Here is a 17,790-nt window from a genome sequence, read left to right on the forward strand (position 1 = left end):
ACCTCTTTGTTGTAGCCTGTGTGTTTCTATACAGGGCAGTCATGTTTGTGCAGTCCAGCGGCCATTTTGCGGTGGTTTGCCATTGAAAATAGCGATGGCACCGTGGTCGACAATTTCGGCAGTGGGAACCCCTCCTCATTCCCTGGTGCTGACTCCTGGATCCTTTCACTTCCAGATCGCCATGCAGATTATCCTGGTGGCTGTAGGTGCCTGTTTCTGCTGGGTGGTGAGCCTAGTGGGGTTCTCTCCCCCTCTGCTGAGGATCGCTTTGTGCTTGGTGACTGGGTGGTGCTGCCAGCGCGGTGGCGGTTTTCCCTTGCAGTGTTTTACACTTTTTGTGGGGTCCCCCTGGTAACTCATGGAGTTCTTTGGAACACATCTCCCCACCTGATCCCCTCTCTGAGGCTGCAGGGCCCTCTGCTTCCCAACCATCCATCGATGCACCGACGGCAGTCCTGGCGTCCTTTGTGTCCCAGGTGGAGGTGGTCATCGGGCGACGGGCTACCAAAAAACGCCCCCCTGCCTTATCTGTCTCATCGGATCCTGAATGTGATTCAGCTGCCACGGGCATGGGTCACCCTGCTGGGTCTGCAACCACGCGCCCAGAATCCTCTAATAGTGAGGAGGATTCCTCCTCGTTTGCAACCGCGCACAAAAAGGTGCTGGTAAAAGCACTTATTGTATTTGTGCATGAGACCTTGAAGATGGAGGATGCAGCTGCAACGGTAGGCGCGTGTTCCCTTTGGCACTCACAAGCCATCCAGAGCGGCAAAGGGGTTTCCTTTTCCTGCTTATTTTGACAGAATTGTCACTAAAGAGTGGGGATGACCAAAGCGCCCCCGTGGGGTCCCTAAGAACTTTACTAGGCATTACCCCTATGAGACGTCCCTTCTTAAGAAGTGGACTGTTCCACCGGTGGTGGATCCTCCGGTTTCCAGGTTGAACAAGGCAACCATGATTCCAGTTGTAGAGTCCCCAGCCTTTAAGGTTCCGGCTGACAGGAAGGCGGAGGCTGTGGCACGTAATATGTACACTGGCTGGTTCGGCACTGAGGCCGGTATTTACCATTGCCCTGGTGTCGCAAACGTTAACCGAGTGGGCTAAGATTTTACACCGTGACCTGGAGGGAGAACCACTCCCCCCCTTTGCTGAGCTGGCGCACCAGCTGGTCCAGGCGCTGCAGTTTATCTGTGATGCCTCTTTGGATGCGGCTTCCCTAGTGTCCCAGCTCTCAGTGGTCCTTCGGCGTGTCTTTTGGCTCAAATGCTGGTCTGCAGACCAGACTTCTAAAAAGGCCTTGACTGATCTTCCCTTTCAAGGAGTTTGCCTATTTGGAGCTACCCTGGATGCCATCATAAAAGGTCTCACAGGAGGGAAGAGTACCTTTCTTCCGCAGGCTACTTAAGGGCAAGGAACCTTGTCGTAGATGTGGGCGTTCCTTTTCGGAAGGTGGAAAATCTGGAGATCACAATACGATCTCTGCGGGAGTTGGGCTGGATACTGATTTTTCAGAAGTCTGCCCTGGTTCTGTCCACAAAGCTGGACTATCTGGGCCTGACTCTGGACTCATCCTTAGCCAGAGTGCTCTTTCCTCTGGACAAACTCCAGAAATTGCACGCTGAAATTCCTCTCCTGCTGTTCAACCGTTGGTCATCCCTCTGGACTTGCATGTGGGGGCTGGGCCTGATGGTGTCTACCTTCAAGGCGGTTCTGTTTTGCATAGTTCCATACAAGGTCCCTGCAAAGGGAGATTCTGACCAAATGGGACAAGACTTCGCGGTCTCTGGACAATCAGATTCCGCTAAGTTGGGGAACGAAGGAGTCCCTGATATGGTGGCTTCGGCTGGGCAAATCCTTCCTCCCCTTGTATTGATGCCAGCCTGTTCAGCTGGGGAGGCGTCCTCAGCAAGCATTCTGCTCAGGGGATCTGGACGCTGGAAGAGTCCAAACTACCGATCTATGTCTTGGAACTCCGAGCGATCAGACCGTGTCTGGACTATTGGACGGATCGTCTTCAGGGTTGTCCAGTGCGCATTTAATCAGACAATGCCATGGACGTGGCTTATGTCAATCACCAAGGGGGCACAAAGTATCCTGGCGGCTCTGGAGGTAGCGGGCATTCTAAGGTGGGCAGAACGGTTCGTTCCAGCCTTCTCCGCTGTACTATTTTCCTGGGTGAAAAACTGGCCGGCGGAAAGCCTCAGAATGCAGGCGTTGGACCAAAGGGAGTGGTCCCTTCCCCCGGAGGTGTTTTGTCAGTTGTCTCCGTTGGGACATCCCGAGGTGGATCTGTTGGCGTCCCGGCTCAACAGGTGCAGAGGTTTGTGGCTCGGTCAAGGGATCCTCTGGCGGATGCCACAGACGCGCTGGTGGCCCTGTGGGTCAGTATTGTCTGATTTACACCTTTCCTCCTCTCGAGCTTCTGCCAAGACTTCTACGCAGGATCGAGGCAGAAGAGCTTCCCGTCATCTTTGTGGCTCCTAACTTACCTTGCCGGGCATGGTACACCGATCTGGTGCGGCTGGTCGCCGACGTTCTTGGAAGCTTCCTCTCAGGGAGCATCTGCTGTAAAATGGCCCGATCTTCCATCCTGCTTTACAGTCGCTGGCTTTGACGGCTTGGCTGTTTAACGCCAGGTGCTGAATGATAGAGGTTTATCTGACCTGGTGATTCCTACACTTTTAAAAGCTAGGAAATCTACTCTTTGGAGGATCTACTATTGTAGGTTGAAGACGTACATTGTGTGGTGTGAGTCTCTTGGGGTTCATCCTCTCTCCTTCTCGGTGGATCGGATCTTCACCTTTTCATCAATGGGGGTTAAACAGAAATTGGCCTTAGTACCATCAAGGGCCAGGTGTCGGCTTTTGCGGTCTTCTTCCAATAACCTTTGCCTGGTACGTACCTTTCTTTAGGGTGTCCGACATTTGGTTCCTCCAGTGTGGGCTCTGTTGCCGCCTTGGGACCTGAAAAAGTGTATCCACTGATTTTTAATAAACAACCTCTTGCCTGTCCCACGATCCAGCGGGGCACTCACCCCAGCCGTTTTCACCCTGGGTTCTCCCTCTGCTGCGCCAGCATCTTCACTATTGGCACCTGGGTGTGATAGCTTGCGACTGCGCGTTTGCAAGCGGCGCTGCACTCTGACTTGTCCCAAAGTCTTCTGGGACCTGTCGTGTCCCAGAAGACTTCGGGAAGGGGAACTTCCGCTTCCAATCGCCTAAGACCACTGGAAAAGAAATAGGAGTGGGTACCTGCTTCCCCTCCCTCCCTCCAAAAGCTCTGTTTTTCACAAACAGAAGCCAGGGTGGAGGCCCTAAAGTAGAACTTTCCCTTTTTGGGTGGAGCTCTGCTTTAAGTGACACGACTGCAGTCTCTGAAAATACTGTCGCCCATCTTTTATGTTTCAAAGCCATAAAGTAAAATAGGGGTGGGTAGATGTTACCGTATGTACCTTATTTCACAAAATTTTCAACCAGTGAAAAAAATTTGTGGTACATGTTTAAATAATGCATTTGGCTAAAAAAGGAGTAAGGGAACATTCCCGATGTAATGGGGTTAAAAAAAATAATTGAAAAGCGAGCTAGTTTGTTTAGACACTTTGATGCCCTTGTGCCTGTTATTTGCCAAGCTTTGGCTTTATAATCCCTTCCCCTCTTATCTTTTTTTTTTTTTTTGCAGTCTGGATGTATCGCTCACAGGATCAGTTTGGAGCCCGCTTCCCCCGCGACTCCTTCATCGGTGGAATCAACACAGCATGGAGTCCACCGCACCCCAGAACATGGGTATCTTCCGGCAGGTGAGACCTCGAGCCCCCGAGTGATCCCCTTTACCGCAGCAATTTCCCTTCATAGAATGAGTATTGACACGGTTTGTGAACAAGGGCGCCCTTCACGTTTTTTGTTTTTGATCTGTTCAGCTTCCCGTATGCCTCTGATGGGGGTGCGATGAAGCTTGTGTTGTACATGTATCGCTGTGTCAACTCCTCCCCCTGCTTTTTCCTCTTTCTCTCAGATGCTCTTCAAACCTTAACCAGCCTCAGCTGCCCCCTCACTTACCGTCTAGTCATGTGACAAACATTGGTCACCCAAGCAAACCTTATTACCCTATCGGGTAAGTGTCTGTGTGAGGGCTCCGCATGGGGGTTATGTGAACAGTACTCTAACAGACGGCTTGTTATTAGAACTCTAAAGGGAAACTCTTACTGTAAAAGTTGTCTTGCTGGGCAGGCAGTCTCATTGACTGTATGCTAACTTCTTTTTGTGTTGTCTCTTTTTGTCTTGGCACCCTTTGTAGCTCTCCACCTGGACATCGCTATGGAAAGCTGGAACGGGTCCATTCATGCGTGCAAAGCCTCCTGCGTGATGAGCAGCAGCCACAGATTTGGGAGCAGTTGGGTCAGATCTATGAGTCAGAGCAAGAATGGGAGGACGCCGTGCGCTGCTATCAGGCCGCCTCACGCTACCATGGAGGTTATGAGCTCAACAGTCACATCTCCCGGCTCCAACAGGTGAGCAGAACTGTGGATCGGAAGCAGAGGTAGATCCTTGCTCTTAAAGCGGAGTTCCAGCCATTTGACTCACCTGTCCAACGGTCCAGCGATGCGGCCGCCCGAAGCCTCGATCCTCTCCCTCGGCGCCGGCATCATTGCTGTGGGCACCCGGCTGTTACAGTTTGTGCTTCACAGCCGGGTACCCACTGCGCATGCGCGAGTCGCGCTGCGCGCCGTGATTGGCCGGCAATCTTCTGGGACCTCTGACGTGTCCCAGAAGATTGCAGGGAGGGAGGGGGAGAGGAGAACTTCCGCTCAGGGCGCCGCGGCGCTCCGAGCGGAAGTGGGAGCGGGTACCTGTCAAAACTAGGTACCCGCTCCCCCCCCCCCCCCCCCCCCAAAAAAATGACATGCCAAATGTGGCATGTCAGGGGGGTAGGAACACCTAAAGCGGAAGTTCCACTTTTGGGTGGAACTCCGCTTTAATGTTCTTTTGGTGTGCCACTTTGGAACTCGATATGTCAAACAACCGTTGTAAAATTACCAACAGATCTTTTTTTTTTTCATGGGTTCATGACAAGTTTGTATGAACAAATTCCTGAGACATTGCAGCAACCGTACTAGTTTTCAGAAAAGCTTCAGGTTTTATTATCTGAAAATCGACACTTTGCACCACTCTACGGATTTTGCCTTGATTGAGATGATGTCGTCAGTCTGCTGCAGTTAGGAGGAAGCATTTCCTCAGTCTCCTCTCCTCCAGCAATCACACTGCAAAATTTTTCAGCAAATCTCCCAGCTCTGTCAAGTGTATGTCAATAGGCCCTTGTTCAGACTGTGCAATAGCCTCTGGGAAAGATGGAGTAGGGTCTTTGTCCATTGCGGCAGGATCGGGTTGCCTGGCAAAGGGTCCAGCTGTGCTGCCGCCAGGCATCTCGCCCTCTGTTTTCGTAGCCTATGTTTTAACCTGCTTTCTTGGGTCCCTGTATCTCTTGGAGATGGGAGCAATAGCCCCAGAAAGGTGTAGTGGTACAGGAAAAACAGCGTAAAGGGTCTGAGCAGAATCACAAGGCTCCGGTCGTACTTTAAAGATTGGTGTGCAGGATTAGTGGCAGTAGCTCTCATATTTGCATCTTCCTTAGGAGCCAATCAGGCTCTGCAGCGGCGCACATGTGCTGGCTCAAATTGTGCTGATGAAAGATGGAACTACCTCCCTATGCTGCTTCTTTCTTTTGTCTAGTCAGCAGGTAAATGGTATTAGACCCAGGACCTAGCTATGCTGTCTGGTAGGGGCATCTTGCTCAGGCCACAGAGAATTACTAGCTATTTAGCAGTTTCCCTAGAGTGTAGCTTTTTAAAAAAAAAATAAGAATAATAGTCATCCTATTTTTAATCAAATTTATCTTTAAGTACCACATTTTGTTTCCCCATTCCCCATTTTTTTTCCATAACGTATCCATCTCCTTTTCATAGACTCACCTGTGGAATGTCCACGCAGCACCCCCACACCACCGACCTAAAACCCTGCCGCGCTTACAGCAAGTGTGGGACCTTATGCAGCACGAGGTGAGCCTTCTCTTTGAGCATAGGGTGGTGGTAGTGGTGTTTGTGTGTACTCTTTGAGATGACTCCCTATATATTTCCAGCAAAAGAGACATTTTGGAAGCAAGCGTGGACCCCCACAATTGAAGCGACCGCCTCCCTCCTCTGATTCACTCCAGTCACCCCCCCATAATTCGCACGGAGGAGATGAGCAGCCAATGAAACGAAGGAGGAGTGGAAGTCCTGAACAGGTAAGCAATTCTGTACTATATGTGCACTCTATGACCTGACAGAAAACCTTTTTCTTTCAGGCTTGGCAAGAATACAAATAAACTTTGTATTGATTTAAGTTAGATGTGTCCTCTTCAAAGAGGATTGGTGGCTTCTGGGATGTGTAGGGACATCAGGCTGGGAATGATGGGTCCCCTCAAATTTGGTAAGGAGAGGGGAAGGTGGCACTTTTTATTGGGTCCTCATTAAAACTTCTGCCTGAAGGGTGGTACATGTTAACAAGGCATCAACCATAGACGAAGCAACTGGGCAGCAAAATGACTGAATAGTCTTGGGTCAGCCAGTAAAAAAAAAAAAAAATTGAGAAATATAAGACTAGGTGTTTGGAACCCAGATAATGATGTTATTTTCTTTGCCTTTTAGCAAAGAAGGGGTAACCCTGGCATGCATTCACCTCCGGCTTCAGGGGGTTCTGGAAATCCTTACCATCAGTCAATCACAAAGCCCAATGTCTGGAATCCAATAAATCATGAGCCCTGGGGGGAGCGTAGGGAAAGGCAGGTAAGAAAAATGGATGAGGAGGTTCCAAGGGATCTATACTTGCATACATTCATCAAGTATTCCTGGTTTCTTAAATTATCACCTTTTATCTCTTCCATAGGATTCCCGACCTCCACCCCATGTTCCCTCTTATTCCTCATACTGCCCCACACGTCCACCACCACCACTTCACCAGCAGCCCCGTCCTCCAAGTGACCTTAGTGAGGCTCGGTGTCAGAGGTCACCTGCGGAGGTCATTCCAGCGCCACCTCCTCTCCACGTGCCTTACGACCAGAGAAGACCCCGCATCCCACCACATAAGACCTCTAGGACTGATATATCCCCTGTAAGTGTTTTTCAGTTTATCTCCTATTCTCCCCATTTTTACACTGTTGGCAGTCACTGAGATCAGATGACACCATCCTGTGGGTTTAAATTTTAAGTTTGTTTCTTTCCATTTTTTTTTTTTCAGCCCTCTGATCGCTTTTCTAGTCCTGTGGACAACACGGCCAGAGTCTGTCCTCCTGCAGAAGAGCTGGAACCTCCAAAACCAATTTGCCCACCACCCCTCCAAGCTCAACCCTCTTCAGCCTCTTCGCTCCAGCAGAGCTGGCTGCCAGCTCCAGTCAAAGAAGAGGTAAAGAGTGGAGATGATTTGGAGGACATTCTATATGGGGAAAGCCATGGGACTGGCAAACAGGAGACCTACTATTCACCCTGCGATAACCCAGTGGGAAGCAGTGTCTTCGATCACCGAACTCAGGATGTCACCACCAGCAATGTCAGGCCAAGGTCTGAGGCCTACCAGGATCCAAGCTTGGATCATGTTCTTAAGAGCCTGCAAAAAATGGATGAGTCTGGGTTATTTGCCCCAAAGAAAGAAGAGGATGTGGGACAAGATATTAGCAAAAGCCCTCAGACCCCAGAGATGGACATGGAAGGCAAGCATTTAGGCCATGGACTCTCGAAGTCCGAGGGCAGCTATTCAGGTGGAAAGAGGTCACCAGCTCAAGAGGACAATGCCTCATTCAGTTCCTCTTCAACCACCTACCACAATGATACCTCAGGAAACCTTCAGGTGCTGGGCTTAGCTGCTTCACCAACAGCGCCCGCTTCAAACCCAACTCCGGAGTCTTTGAGCCCTATTCCAACTTTGTCGGAGAGGAAAGGACGTGAGGACGAGAAGGATGAGCCTGCTGGATGCAATCAGCTCTTTGACTTTCAAGCAGGACAGTTAGCAGAGCCGTTTGAGGAAGCCACTGAGTTTGCAAAGATTTTGCCTGATGGGTTGGATGACATTATGAAAATGTTAGACGAGTCCATTGAAAAGGAGGAAGTGAGGAGCAGTTCAAGAAGAGGGGGCTTTATTCCTGCGACTTCTTCCACCTGCCCACCAGCAGAGGCCAGAGCAACAATCCAACCTAAAAGTGCACCTCAGTCAAACCTTTTGACCAATTCTGCTTCTGGTGGAAAAACCTCAGAAGCAAGGTCTGGCTATTATGGCCCTAAAAAAGCAATACTGGGTCAAGAAGCTGCCAACGAGTCCAAACCGGCTCAACATGGGGGGAACAGTGTGCTAAAATCGCTGGCTAGCGTTTTGGAGGGACAAAAGTATTCCTACCGAGGTGGGCACAGCCTCAAGACTGGAGGAGGCTCGAACTATTTCACTGGTGCTACTATGGCTGGCAAGCGTAATGTTGACCCATATACTGCGCAATCTACCTCACATCGGGCCTGGGAATCTAAGACCAGAGCAGCCCCTACCTCAGACATATTAGGACAAGGGGTGTCAGCAGCAAGACCCGGAATCCGCACAGAGACTGACATTTTGGAGGACATAGCACGAGCTTGTGAGACGTTGGTGGAAGGCACAAAAGGGTCCAGTTGTAGCCAGTCAGAGAAGGAGGAGAAAGTGGCCCAAAGACCCAACGTCATTGTTGAGAAGAAACTTGAGAAATCCTGGATTGCAGAAAAACAGGACACTGATTTTAAAGCTAAACCTGAAAATATTTGGGGTGCTGATAAGCTAGATGCCAGTAGTGGGAAAAAAACAGAAACCTCCTGGGTAGAGGTTGAACCAGAAAAAGTAGAAACCAGTCCCGAGCCACACTGGGCAGTGGCAAAAAAAGAAGCAAGGGATGAGACTAAACAGCAGACCCCAAAAGGTGCTGATAGGACTGAAAGGGCAGCAAGCCACAAAGAGACAGTTGAGGGGATGCTGAAAAAGGCTGTCAAAATATTTGATAAAAAGAGTACTGCCGCTAAAACAGAAATCGTTCCGACTGCATCAGTTGGAGCTGACAGTGCTACTATGTCAGAGGGGGCTCCTACGGGGGTGATAGCCAAAAATGAAACAGCTGTTGAGCGATCTGTCCTAGGTGCAGAGCAGAAGTCGCCAGAGAAACTGCCAGAACAGCAGAAGCTGCATTCTCAGGAGAGTAGTTCTGAAGCTCTCAACTCCCCAGTTAAAAACAAAGGCCTCCAGTCCCCAGAAGAGTTGCCCGTGGATGTGGCAGAGCCAGAAGCAGACAGCGCAAAGGCAGCTGAGGTGGAGAGGCCACAAGAGAGACTAACCCTGTCCCTTGTTGCACCGACTCGGAGCAAGGATGAGTGTAGGAGAAGAGATAGGAGGCATCGCAAGACTAAGAGGGACAGAAGCAGACGGGCTAAAGACAGGTCTCGTAAGGACAAGGATCGGCAGATTTTGGGTAACCTGGATCTCCAGAGTCAGTGCAGGGACACCCCTAAATCTTCAAAACAAGGGTCAGGTGGAGAGAGGAGGAAATCTGAGGGTGGGAGACGGGGAGTAGAAGACCACCACCAGACGTCCTCACCTGCAGCCCCAGCATCTGTACCAACCTCTGCTTCCCACGGTACAGCATCCTCAGATTTGTTGAAGATGAGACCTTTCATGGAAGGCCCACCCAAGGAGCTGAAGATTCGGCTGATAAAAGTAGAAAGTGGAGACCGGGAAACCTTTATTGCATCAGAGGTGGAAGAGAAGAGGCTGCAGGCCAGCGATCTGACCATCAACCATACGGCTGCAGATATTATCAAAGCTACTAAGTAAGTGTTCAGTTATGCTGTTATTGAAAGGAGGTGTACTAGATGGCTTGATTGGTAGCAGTGCACTAACTGGCTGTTCTCAAACACTTAGAGTCAGTTCACACTAGCGCGACTTGTCAGCCTGACAAGTCGCGGTCCATTGACCGCTACAGGACCCGTTCTAATAGGAGCGACACAAGTCGCTCCAACTTAGAAAAAGCGTCCTGTACTACTTGGGGGCGACCTCGGAGCGACTTGCATAGACTTCCATTATGTGAAGTCCCTGCAAGTGGCTCCGAAGTTGTGGTGCACGGGACTGCACAAGTCGCCCCCAAAGTAGTAAGGAGTCGTGCCGCCTCAGTGTGAACCGGCTCTAACAGTTTAAAGGAGGCCTATCGCTTTTCAGTTTAAATTATATTCCAAGTCAAAACGTTCATTTTGGTAAAGTAGGGAAGTGTTAGAACATAATTCAGGTTACCATCTTTGTCATAATTCCTCTCACTTCTTGTTCTGTAGACACAACAGGAAGCAAATGGTAACCTCTCTCCTGGCCTGGCGGGTTCTGTCTAGGACCTAAACCCACATGTGCAAGCCTGCCAGAAAACTGTCATCATGATGCAGATGATTGGCCCATACAGGTGACATTATCCTGGCAGGCTCGCGCATTTTGGGTTCGGATCCTAGACCAAACATGCCGGAGCTCATCACTGCTATCCAGCAGGGAGAAAGCAGGGGTTTTAACGCTTTACTACTTTGGTCATACCAATCTATAATGTATATAAAGAAATAATAACCCGCACCATTGCTGCTGTTATACTGTATAAAAACAACTAAAACTCAAAAAAGCCCCACCTCCCCAATGGATAACAACGCTACCTATACACTGTAATCAAATCCACATAAAAACATAAATGTGCAATCGTAAATCATATCGGTAATAAAAGTCTAAATGTGATCTCAATCACTGTGAGCCAATGCAGCCAATGTGCTATTTTGATTCCTTGTATCAACAAGAAAGTCAAAACCATGTGTAGTTATATCCAAGGTGTTATGGCTTCCATATACTCCAAACGATTTGTCCTTCTGCTCCAATATTGGTTGCAGCATATGGAGAATTCCATCCCGATATAAGCTGGATTAAAGAGAGAAGGATAGCCCACATAGTAAAAAGTACCACTGTTTTTATTTAAAATGTAAAATAAATGCACTTAGAGTTTTAAATAGTGTTTGCCTTAGAAAAGCATTGAATTCCAGTATTAAAGATGTCCGCCACATATTTCCAGTGCTAAAAGTGACATCAAACTGGAAGTACCTACCCAACGCGTTTCATTCTTGGAAATGACGTCATCGAGCGCTCCTGGTTTTTACTCTTGTTGCGTTAAGGAGCCAAAACTCTGGGTGTGGTGTAAAGCCTGTGTAGTGGCTCTTCTGGAGTGAGAACACAACACACAGTGGAGTACACCCTGTCCCTGTCTGTGTTTGCAGCATTGTAGTGAAGGAGTGGGACTGTCACCTGAATAGCACATTGGTTCACTGTGACAGTGACTGAGATCCCAATTGGACTTTTATTACCGATCTGATTGCACATTTAAATTTAATATGACTTAGGATTGCACATGATCATTGTTTTTTTATGGATTTGATTACAGTATAGGTAGCGCTGTTACCCATAGGATAGTTGGGGATTTTTTTTTTTTTTTTGTGTTTCTTGATTTGTTTGCAACAGCAGCAACCAGAGTCTTCATCTTTTTTTTTTTCATTTATTATTTTATCACAGTTTTCCTTAGTTACTATTATTCCATTTGTTTGACATTAGCATGAGTTATTATTTCTTTATAGGACTTATGATGGCACATATTTTTGTTTTTATGTAAATTTGGTGTGAAGGTAGCACTGTTACCTGTAGGGTAGTTGGGGATCTGTCTGTGGATAAAGGCTATAATTTTAAAGCTTCCTTTCCGTATAGCTATACCGACTGCTTATCCTGCTGGTGTTCCGTCAGTATAACGCTACCTATCAGATTCTGCTACCGGAAGTGACGTATGGACTAGAACAACTTACTGCGCATGCGCCATGCATTCCAACATGGCCGCTATTCCTTCCTAATGTGACGGAACACGAAGCAGCTGCGGACATCTTCTTACACCCACGCAAGTCCTGAACTTTACATTTATTTTAGCAGGAAACTCACCTTCTACACTGAATCACAGAATTACATTTGTATTATTATTGTATTCTAGTAAGTATAGCAAGAAACATGCAGGTAGAAGGTGGTGACGGCCATCTTGGTACACCCCGCACTGCTCAGCGACAAACTGATTATATAGTGAAATAGACTATTTCACTCGGTCGCGGTGAAATAGTCTATTTTAGTATAAAAGGTGAGTTTACTGCTAAAGTAAATGTAAAAAACAAAACTTGCGTGGGTGTAAGAAGATGTCCGCCGCTGCTTCGTGTTCTGTCACATTAGGAAACGTATTGGAATGCATGGCGCATTACGCAGAAAGTTGTTCTAGTCCGTACGTCATTTTTGGTAGCAGAATCTGATAGGTAGCGATATTCTGACAGAACACCGGAAGTTCTTTGCCAGTCAGGCTGGATTCACACGTATGCGTATTTGAAGTGAATATTTTTTTTTTTTTTTTCCAAAGGTACTCTTGTGGAGGGATCTGGGGGTCTAAAAGATCCCAAACCCCCTCCTCTGCACTGAAAAGCATTCAGAACGCAAGTTTGGCTGTTTTGAATGCGGTAATTTTTTTTAATCTGGCGCCGGGTACCCAGAAGTGATGTCATGACATCCCTTCCGGGTTTTTTACATGGAGACCCGATCAGAGCCGAATACGGCTTTGATCGGGTCTTCGGTGGAGGTAGGATACCCTGGTCTCCCAGTGGGACGGGAGACCCAGGCGAGCTGGGGAAGGCGGCGGGAGGGGTGGGGGGGGACATCCCCTCCCGCTCCTTGTAATGACAGCCGAACGGCTTCTCAGCCGCATCGGTTGTCATTACAAGACAGCCAACCGTCCTTTATGGATGCCTGTCCTGGGGTGATGCCTCTAGCTGCAGGCATCACTCTGGTACATGCACTTTCCCGAAATATCGGTAAATCAAAAGGCCGATTCCGATATATCGGGGAAAGTGCATATCGGCCCCCGATATATTGGTGTTGCCGATAATCGGTCTATCTATCTATATTATATTCTATTATATTATATATAGTGATGCACCGAAATTTCGGCAACCAAAATTTTCGGCCGAAAATGGGCTTATTCAATTTCGGCCGAAAATGGGTTAAAGATGCCGATATTAAAGATGGCCGCCGCGGGCGCAGCGCAGGTTTCAAAAGACCCGCCTCTGGCCGGCGGCCCGCCTCCCGGTGATGTCACTACTACTACGATGTGCATGAATGAACTAACACACCGGGTGGGCAAGCGGCCGTTAATAGCTGTAACGAATTGAGCGCTTCACTTCCCTATGAGGCGGGTATCTCCTCTGACAGGGAAGTGAAGCGCTCACATAGTTATAGCTATTAGCGGCCGCTCGCCTGCCTGCCCGCCCGGTGTGTTAGTTCATTCATGCACAGATCGTAGTAGTAGTGACATCACAGGGAGGCGGGCCGCCGGCCAGAGGCACGTCTTTTGAAAGGAAGGACACCGGAGGAGCAGAGTGAGAGTAAGGAGATTGCATCCTTGGGATGGGGAGGGACGCTGAGGCGGGGGGGGGGAGGGACACTGAGGCAGGGGGGGAGGGTGTACTGCCGAGAGGGACGCTGAGGCAGTGGGGGGGGGGGGGGGACTGAGGCGAGCTTACCAATGATATTAGTATTATGCAGCATGAGGGGGTTAATGTATTGCCACTGCTGGTCACTGATGCATTAGTGACCCACCAGTGGCATTTAATTAACCCCTTTGTGCTGCATTAGTGCAACCAGTGTTAATTAACTCTGATACTGTTTGCACTAATGCAGCACAAAGGGGTTAATTAACTGCCACTGGTTGGTCTTTAATGCATCAGTGACCAGCAGTGGCAATACATTAACCCCCTCATGCTGCATAATACAAATACCATTGGTAATTAAATTAACCACTTGCCAACCCGTCACAGTACATATACTGTGACAGGGTGGCAGCGACAGGTGTACGTCACTGCCTGCTTTTGGTGTATGCCCCTGATCTATCTATTTTAAAATTATTTGGGGGGAAAAAGTCATTTTCGGTTTCGGTTTTCGGCCAAGGGCATCCTGCATTTTCGGTTTCGGCCCAGAATTTTCATTTCGGTGCATCCCATATAATATATAATATATATATATAATTTCAATCACTCACCCTCCCTTCCCTTTCATTACTGAGTAAGCGCACCTGTTAGTGTGTGAAACATGTCTACCTGTACACTGTTTGCAACACTTGGGATGTTCGCCCATTAAACCAGAATTTTGATGCATCGTGGAGTGCGGCCACTTCTTTTCTTTGTAATCACTTGTTAAAATAAAACCTCAGCCATGAATGCTGATCATCTGTTTTTAAAGGGTTAGTTCACCTTTTCACAAAACATGAAAAGGGTGACTAACTTGCAACACTCTCCCCACACCATCCACTCCCATTGCACTTACCTCCTTGGCTGCTTATCTTTCATTGCCCATGCTAACTAATGTAGCAGTCCGTGCATTTAAAATAAGCCAGTTTTCTGCACCCATCCTGGAACAAAGAAGGCTCAGATTCTCATTGGTCAGCGCAGTCACGTGCAGACGCCAACCAACGCCTGCTCACCATTTATTTATATTTTTATTGGGCTGACTGCTTGCACATGAATATCCAATAGACGGTCAGAATAATTGTATTCAAATTGATTTCTTGTTTTTTAAATAAATGAAGCATTCCCCAGTGTGATTGTGAACCCTCTGTATGGAAAGAATGACAGCCACACTGTTTGCCTGTTTTTGTGGGATCAGGAGACACAGTGCACTTTACACGTACACTATGACTTTATTGCCCGCTAATCATTTCTGTCTCTTCTAATTCCTTAGAAATATGGTGCTGAAAGGAAAATTCAAAGAGTCCTATGTCCTTCCTTCCATGTCTGTGAAACCGCCAATGGGAACAGAGCGCAATCTGCCCCGTGAAAAACTTAACCCACCTACACCCAGCATCTATGTACGTATATTACCTTTTGTATAATATGTTTGTAGAGCCTCCTCCTGCAGGGTGATACAGACAGAAGGGGGTATGAGTCTGTCCTCCTCCTGCAGGGTGATACAGACAGAAGGGAGCTATGAGTCTGTCCTCCTCCTGCAGGATGATACAGACAGAAGGGGGCTATGAGTCTGTCCTCCTCCTGCAGGGTGATACAGACAGAAGGGGGCTAGCAGTCTGTCCTCCTCCTGCAGGGTGATACAGACAGAAGGGGGTATGAGTCTGTCCTCCTCCTGCAGGGTGATACAGACAGAAGGGTGCTATGAGTCTGTCCTCCTCCTGCAGGGTGATACAGACAGAAGGGAGCTATGAGTCTGTCCTCCTCCTGCAGGGTGATACAGACAGAAGGGGGCTATGAGTCTGTTCTCCTCCTGCAGAGTGATACAGACAGAAGAGAGCTATGAGTCTGTCCTCCTCCTGCAGGGTGATACAGACAGAAGGGAGCTATGAGTCTGTCCTCCTCCTGCAGGGTGATACAGACAGAAGGGAGCTATGAGTCTGTCCTCCTCCTGCAGGGTGATACAGACAGAAGGGGGCTATGAGTCTGTCCTCCTCCTGCAGGGTGATACAGACTGAAGGGAGATATGAGTCTGTCTATGTTGTCGTCCTGCAAGATGTCCTGTTCTTAATTGGTAATGTTTATTATGTTTTCTCTTCTAGTTGGAAAGTAAGAGAGATGCATTTTCTCCTGTGTTGCTTCAATTCTGCACTGATCCCAAGAACCCCATCACCGTGATTCGAGGTCTTGCTGGATCCCTACGACTTAGTAAGTTGCTTTGATTGTAAAAAATTTCACAGCTTGCAATCGGGATGCTTTAGTAGCACGTAAAAACGCTAAGGCAGAGCTATTTTAGGTTTCCACACAAAGGATATGTAAGATTGTCTTCTCCTTGCACCCGGTCATGTGATGAATGTCGAGGCATTGTATTATCTTAGGTCTCACTTTCATCTTCTTCTTTGACAGATTTGGGCCTCTTCTCCACCAAGACGTTGGTAGACGCTAATGGAGAACACACTGTAGAGGTCCGTACTCAGGTGCAGCAGCCGTCTGACGAGAACTGGGACCCCTCCGGAACCCGCCAAGTCTGGCACTGCGAAAGCAGCCGCTCCCATACTACCATTGCCAAGTACGCGCAGTACCAGGCTTCATCCTTCCAGGAATCCTTGCAGGTAGGTGCCCATTATTTGGTTCTTTCAGCTTTCACTTAATGACACTTTAGAGGGGTTGTCCACTTTCACATACGTTGCCCACTGATTTTCCTTCCCCCAATTAAAGAGTTAAGTCGTAAATAAAATAGTGGCTTCTCTCTGCTGTTCAGTGCTGGCTATGGCTGTGATTAGTTTGGCATAGTCACCCCTGATTATGGGAATTCCTATTGCTGTGGTTTTTTGGTGTATGTGCTGTTGCTTTGTTGTGTTTGGTTGCCGTCTTTTGACTTTTCTGACTCTTAGATCAGACCGCAACATAAATCTGACGGTAAGGGTTCTAACCCGTCCGCACTGCCTCCCAAAAAAAAAATGTATGTCTAGAGATAAACGTTGAGCCTTGAAGGAGGCCCGGGAGTGGAACGAGCTATGAACTCCACCTATAACTGTAAGCAGACCTTTACCCCCCAAAAAAAAATGCTTTGCAGCTTCCTCTCCCACAATGTTATTCATTTTTGTGCTGTAGATCAGCACTTCCTTCCCTAGATGAGAATGGGGCGTGCACTCATTTCCACATGTGCTGATGTATGCAAGGGCTCTGGCTGGTCTTCGCGACCCATTAGAGACCCAAGTACATCTTTGTAGGTATGGGTTTTCCCCTCGTGCAAAGACAGCACAGGTAAAGAGGTCCCTGATCCTTGATTTTATGCGCATGTGCAGATACCTCAAGGCTCTGTTAGGTGCCGGGTAGAGCCATTTGGCACATCTGTGCACTTACTGAGCCCTTCAAATATAGTCCAATAAAGTGTGAGAATAGGTGCGCTGCTGGGATGGCTACTATCCACACCTCTAAATGAACTGCAGCACTCGCCATCACAAGTACTCAAGAGCTTGCAAGGAGAAATCTAAAAGCAAAGGGTAGTGCGCTATTCAGATGTGTGATGAAGCTAAAATAATAATATGATAAACCAAGAAGTGTAATAAATAAAAAACAATATGATAACCCTTCAAAATTACCGTGTATGAATATATATCTATATATATATATATATATATCTATATATATATATATATATATATATATATATATATATATATATATATATATATATATATATATATATCTATATATATATATCTATATATATCAAGCAAGTAAAAAAAAAACAAATGCTGAATAAATATAAAGCACAAATATATAAAAAAAATCTTCCCAATTGCAGTGAATTTCTAAACGTGCAAAATGATGCCGAAAAGTGCAAAAACACTAACTGAAAAATGTAAGTCCAAAGATAAAAATAAATATATATATATATATATATATATATATATATATATATATATATAGATAATATATATTTTTTATCTTTTGGATTTACATTTTTCAATTCATTTTTTTTTTTTTTTTTTTGCACTTTTTTTTGGCATCGTTTTGCACGTTTAGAAATTCACTGCAATTGGGAAGATGCTTTATATGCTTTTTGCTTTATATATCTCAAGCAAGTAATAATCAAATGCTGAATAAATATAAAGCAAAAAGCATATATAGCATCTAACCAATTGCAGTGAATTTCTAAACGTGCAAAACGATGCCAAAAAAGTGCAAAAAAAAAA

At 47.2% G+C, this 17,790-nt stretch overlaps 1 protein-coding gene across 2 annotated transcripts in view; it reads left to right on the forward strand.

Annotated features, from left to right (window-relative positions):
• Positions 1 to 17,790, forward strand: part of KDM6B (lysine demethylase 6B) — a 69,997-nt gene that overhangs the window by 32,941 nt on the left and 19,266 nt on the right. The window contains exons 3-13 of one of the 2 annotated variants that reach the window (XM_082255393.1): positions 3,679 to 3,796; positions 4,012 to 4,110; positions 4,294 to 4,507; positions 5,960 to 6,052; positions 6,133 to 6,279; positions 6,683 to 6,820; positions 6,921 to 7,145; positions 7,272 to 9,865; positions 14,865 to 14,991; positions 15,691 to 15,796; positions 15,995 to 16,200. In XM_082255393.1, coding sequence (XP_082111519.1) covers positions 3,684 to 3,796; positions 4,012 to 4,110; positions 4,294 to 4,507; positions 5,960 to 6,052; positions 6,133 to 6,279; positions 6,683 to 6,820; positions 6,921 to 7,145; positions 7,272 to 9,865; positions 14,865 to 14,991; positions 15,691 to 15,796; positions 15,995 to 16,200 — 4,062 coding nt within the window. In that variant the 5' untranslated portion in view covers positions 3,679 to 3,683. The remainder of the gene's footprint in view (positions 1 to 3,678; positions 3,797 to 4,011; positions 4,111 to 4,293; positions 4,508 to 5,959; positions 6,053 to 6,132; positions 6,280 to 6,682; positions 6,821 to 6,920; positions 7,146 to 7,271; positions 9,866 to 14,864; positions 14,992 to 15,690; positions 15,797 to 15,994; positions 16,201 to 17,790) is intronic. The other variant, XM_082255394.1, reaches the window with a different exon arrangement.

The sequence above is a fragment of the Pelophylax lessonae genome (assembly GCF_965119305.1).
Source record: "Pelophylax lessonae genome assembly, chromosome: 4".
NCBI lineage: Eukaryota > Metazoa > Chordata > Amphibia > Anura > Ranidae > Pelophylax > Pelophylax lessonae.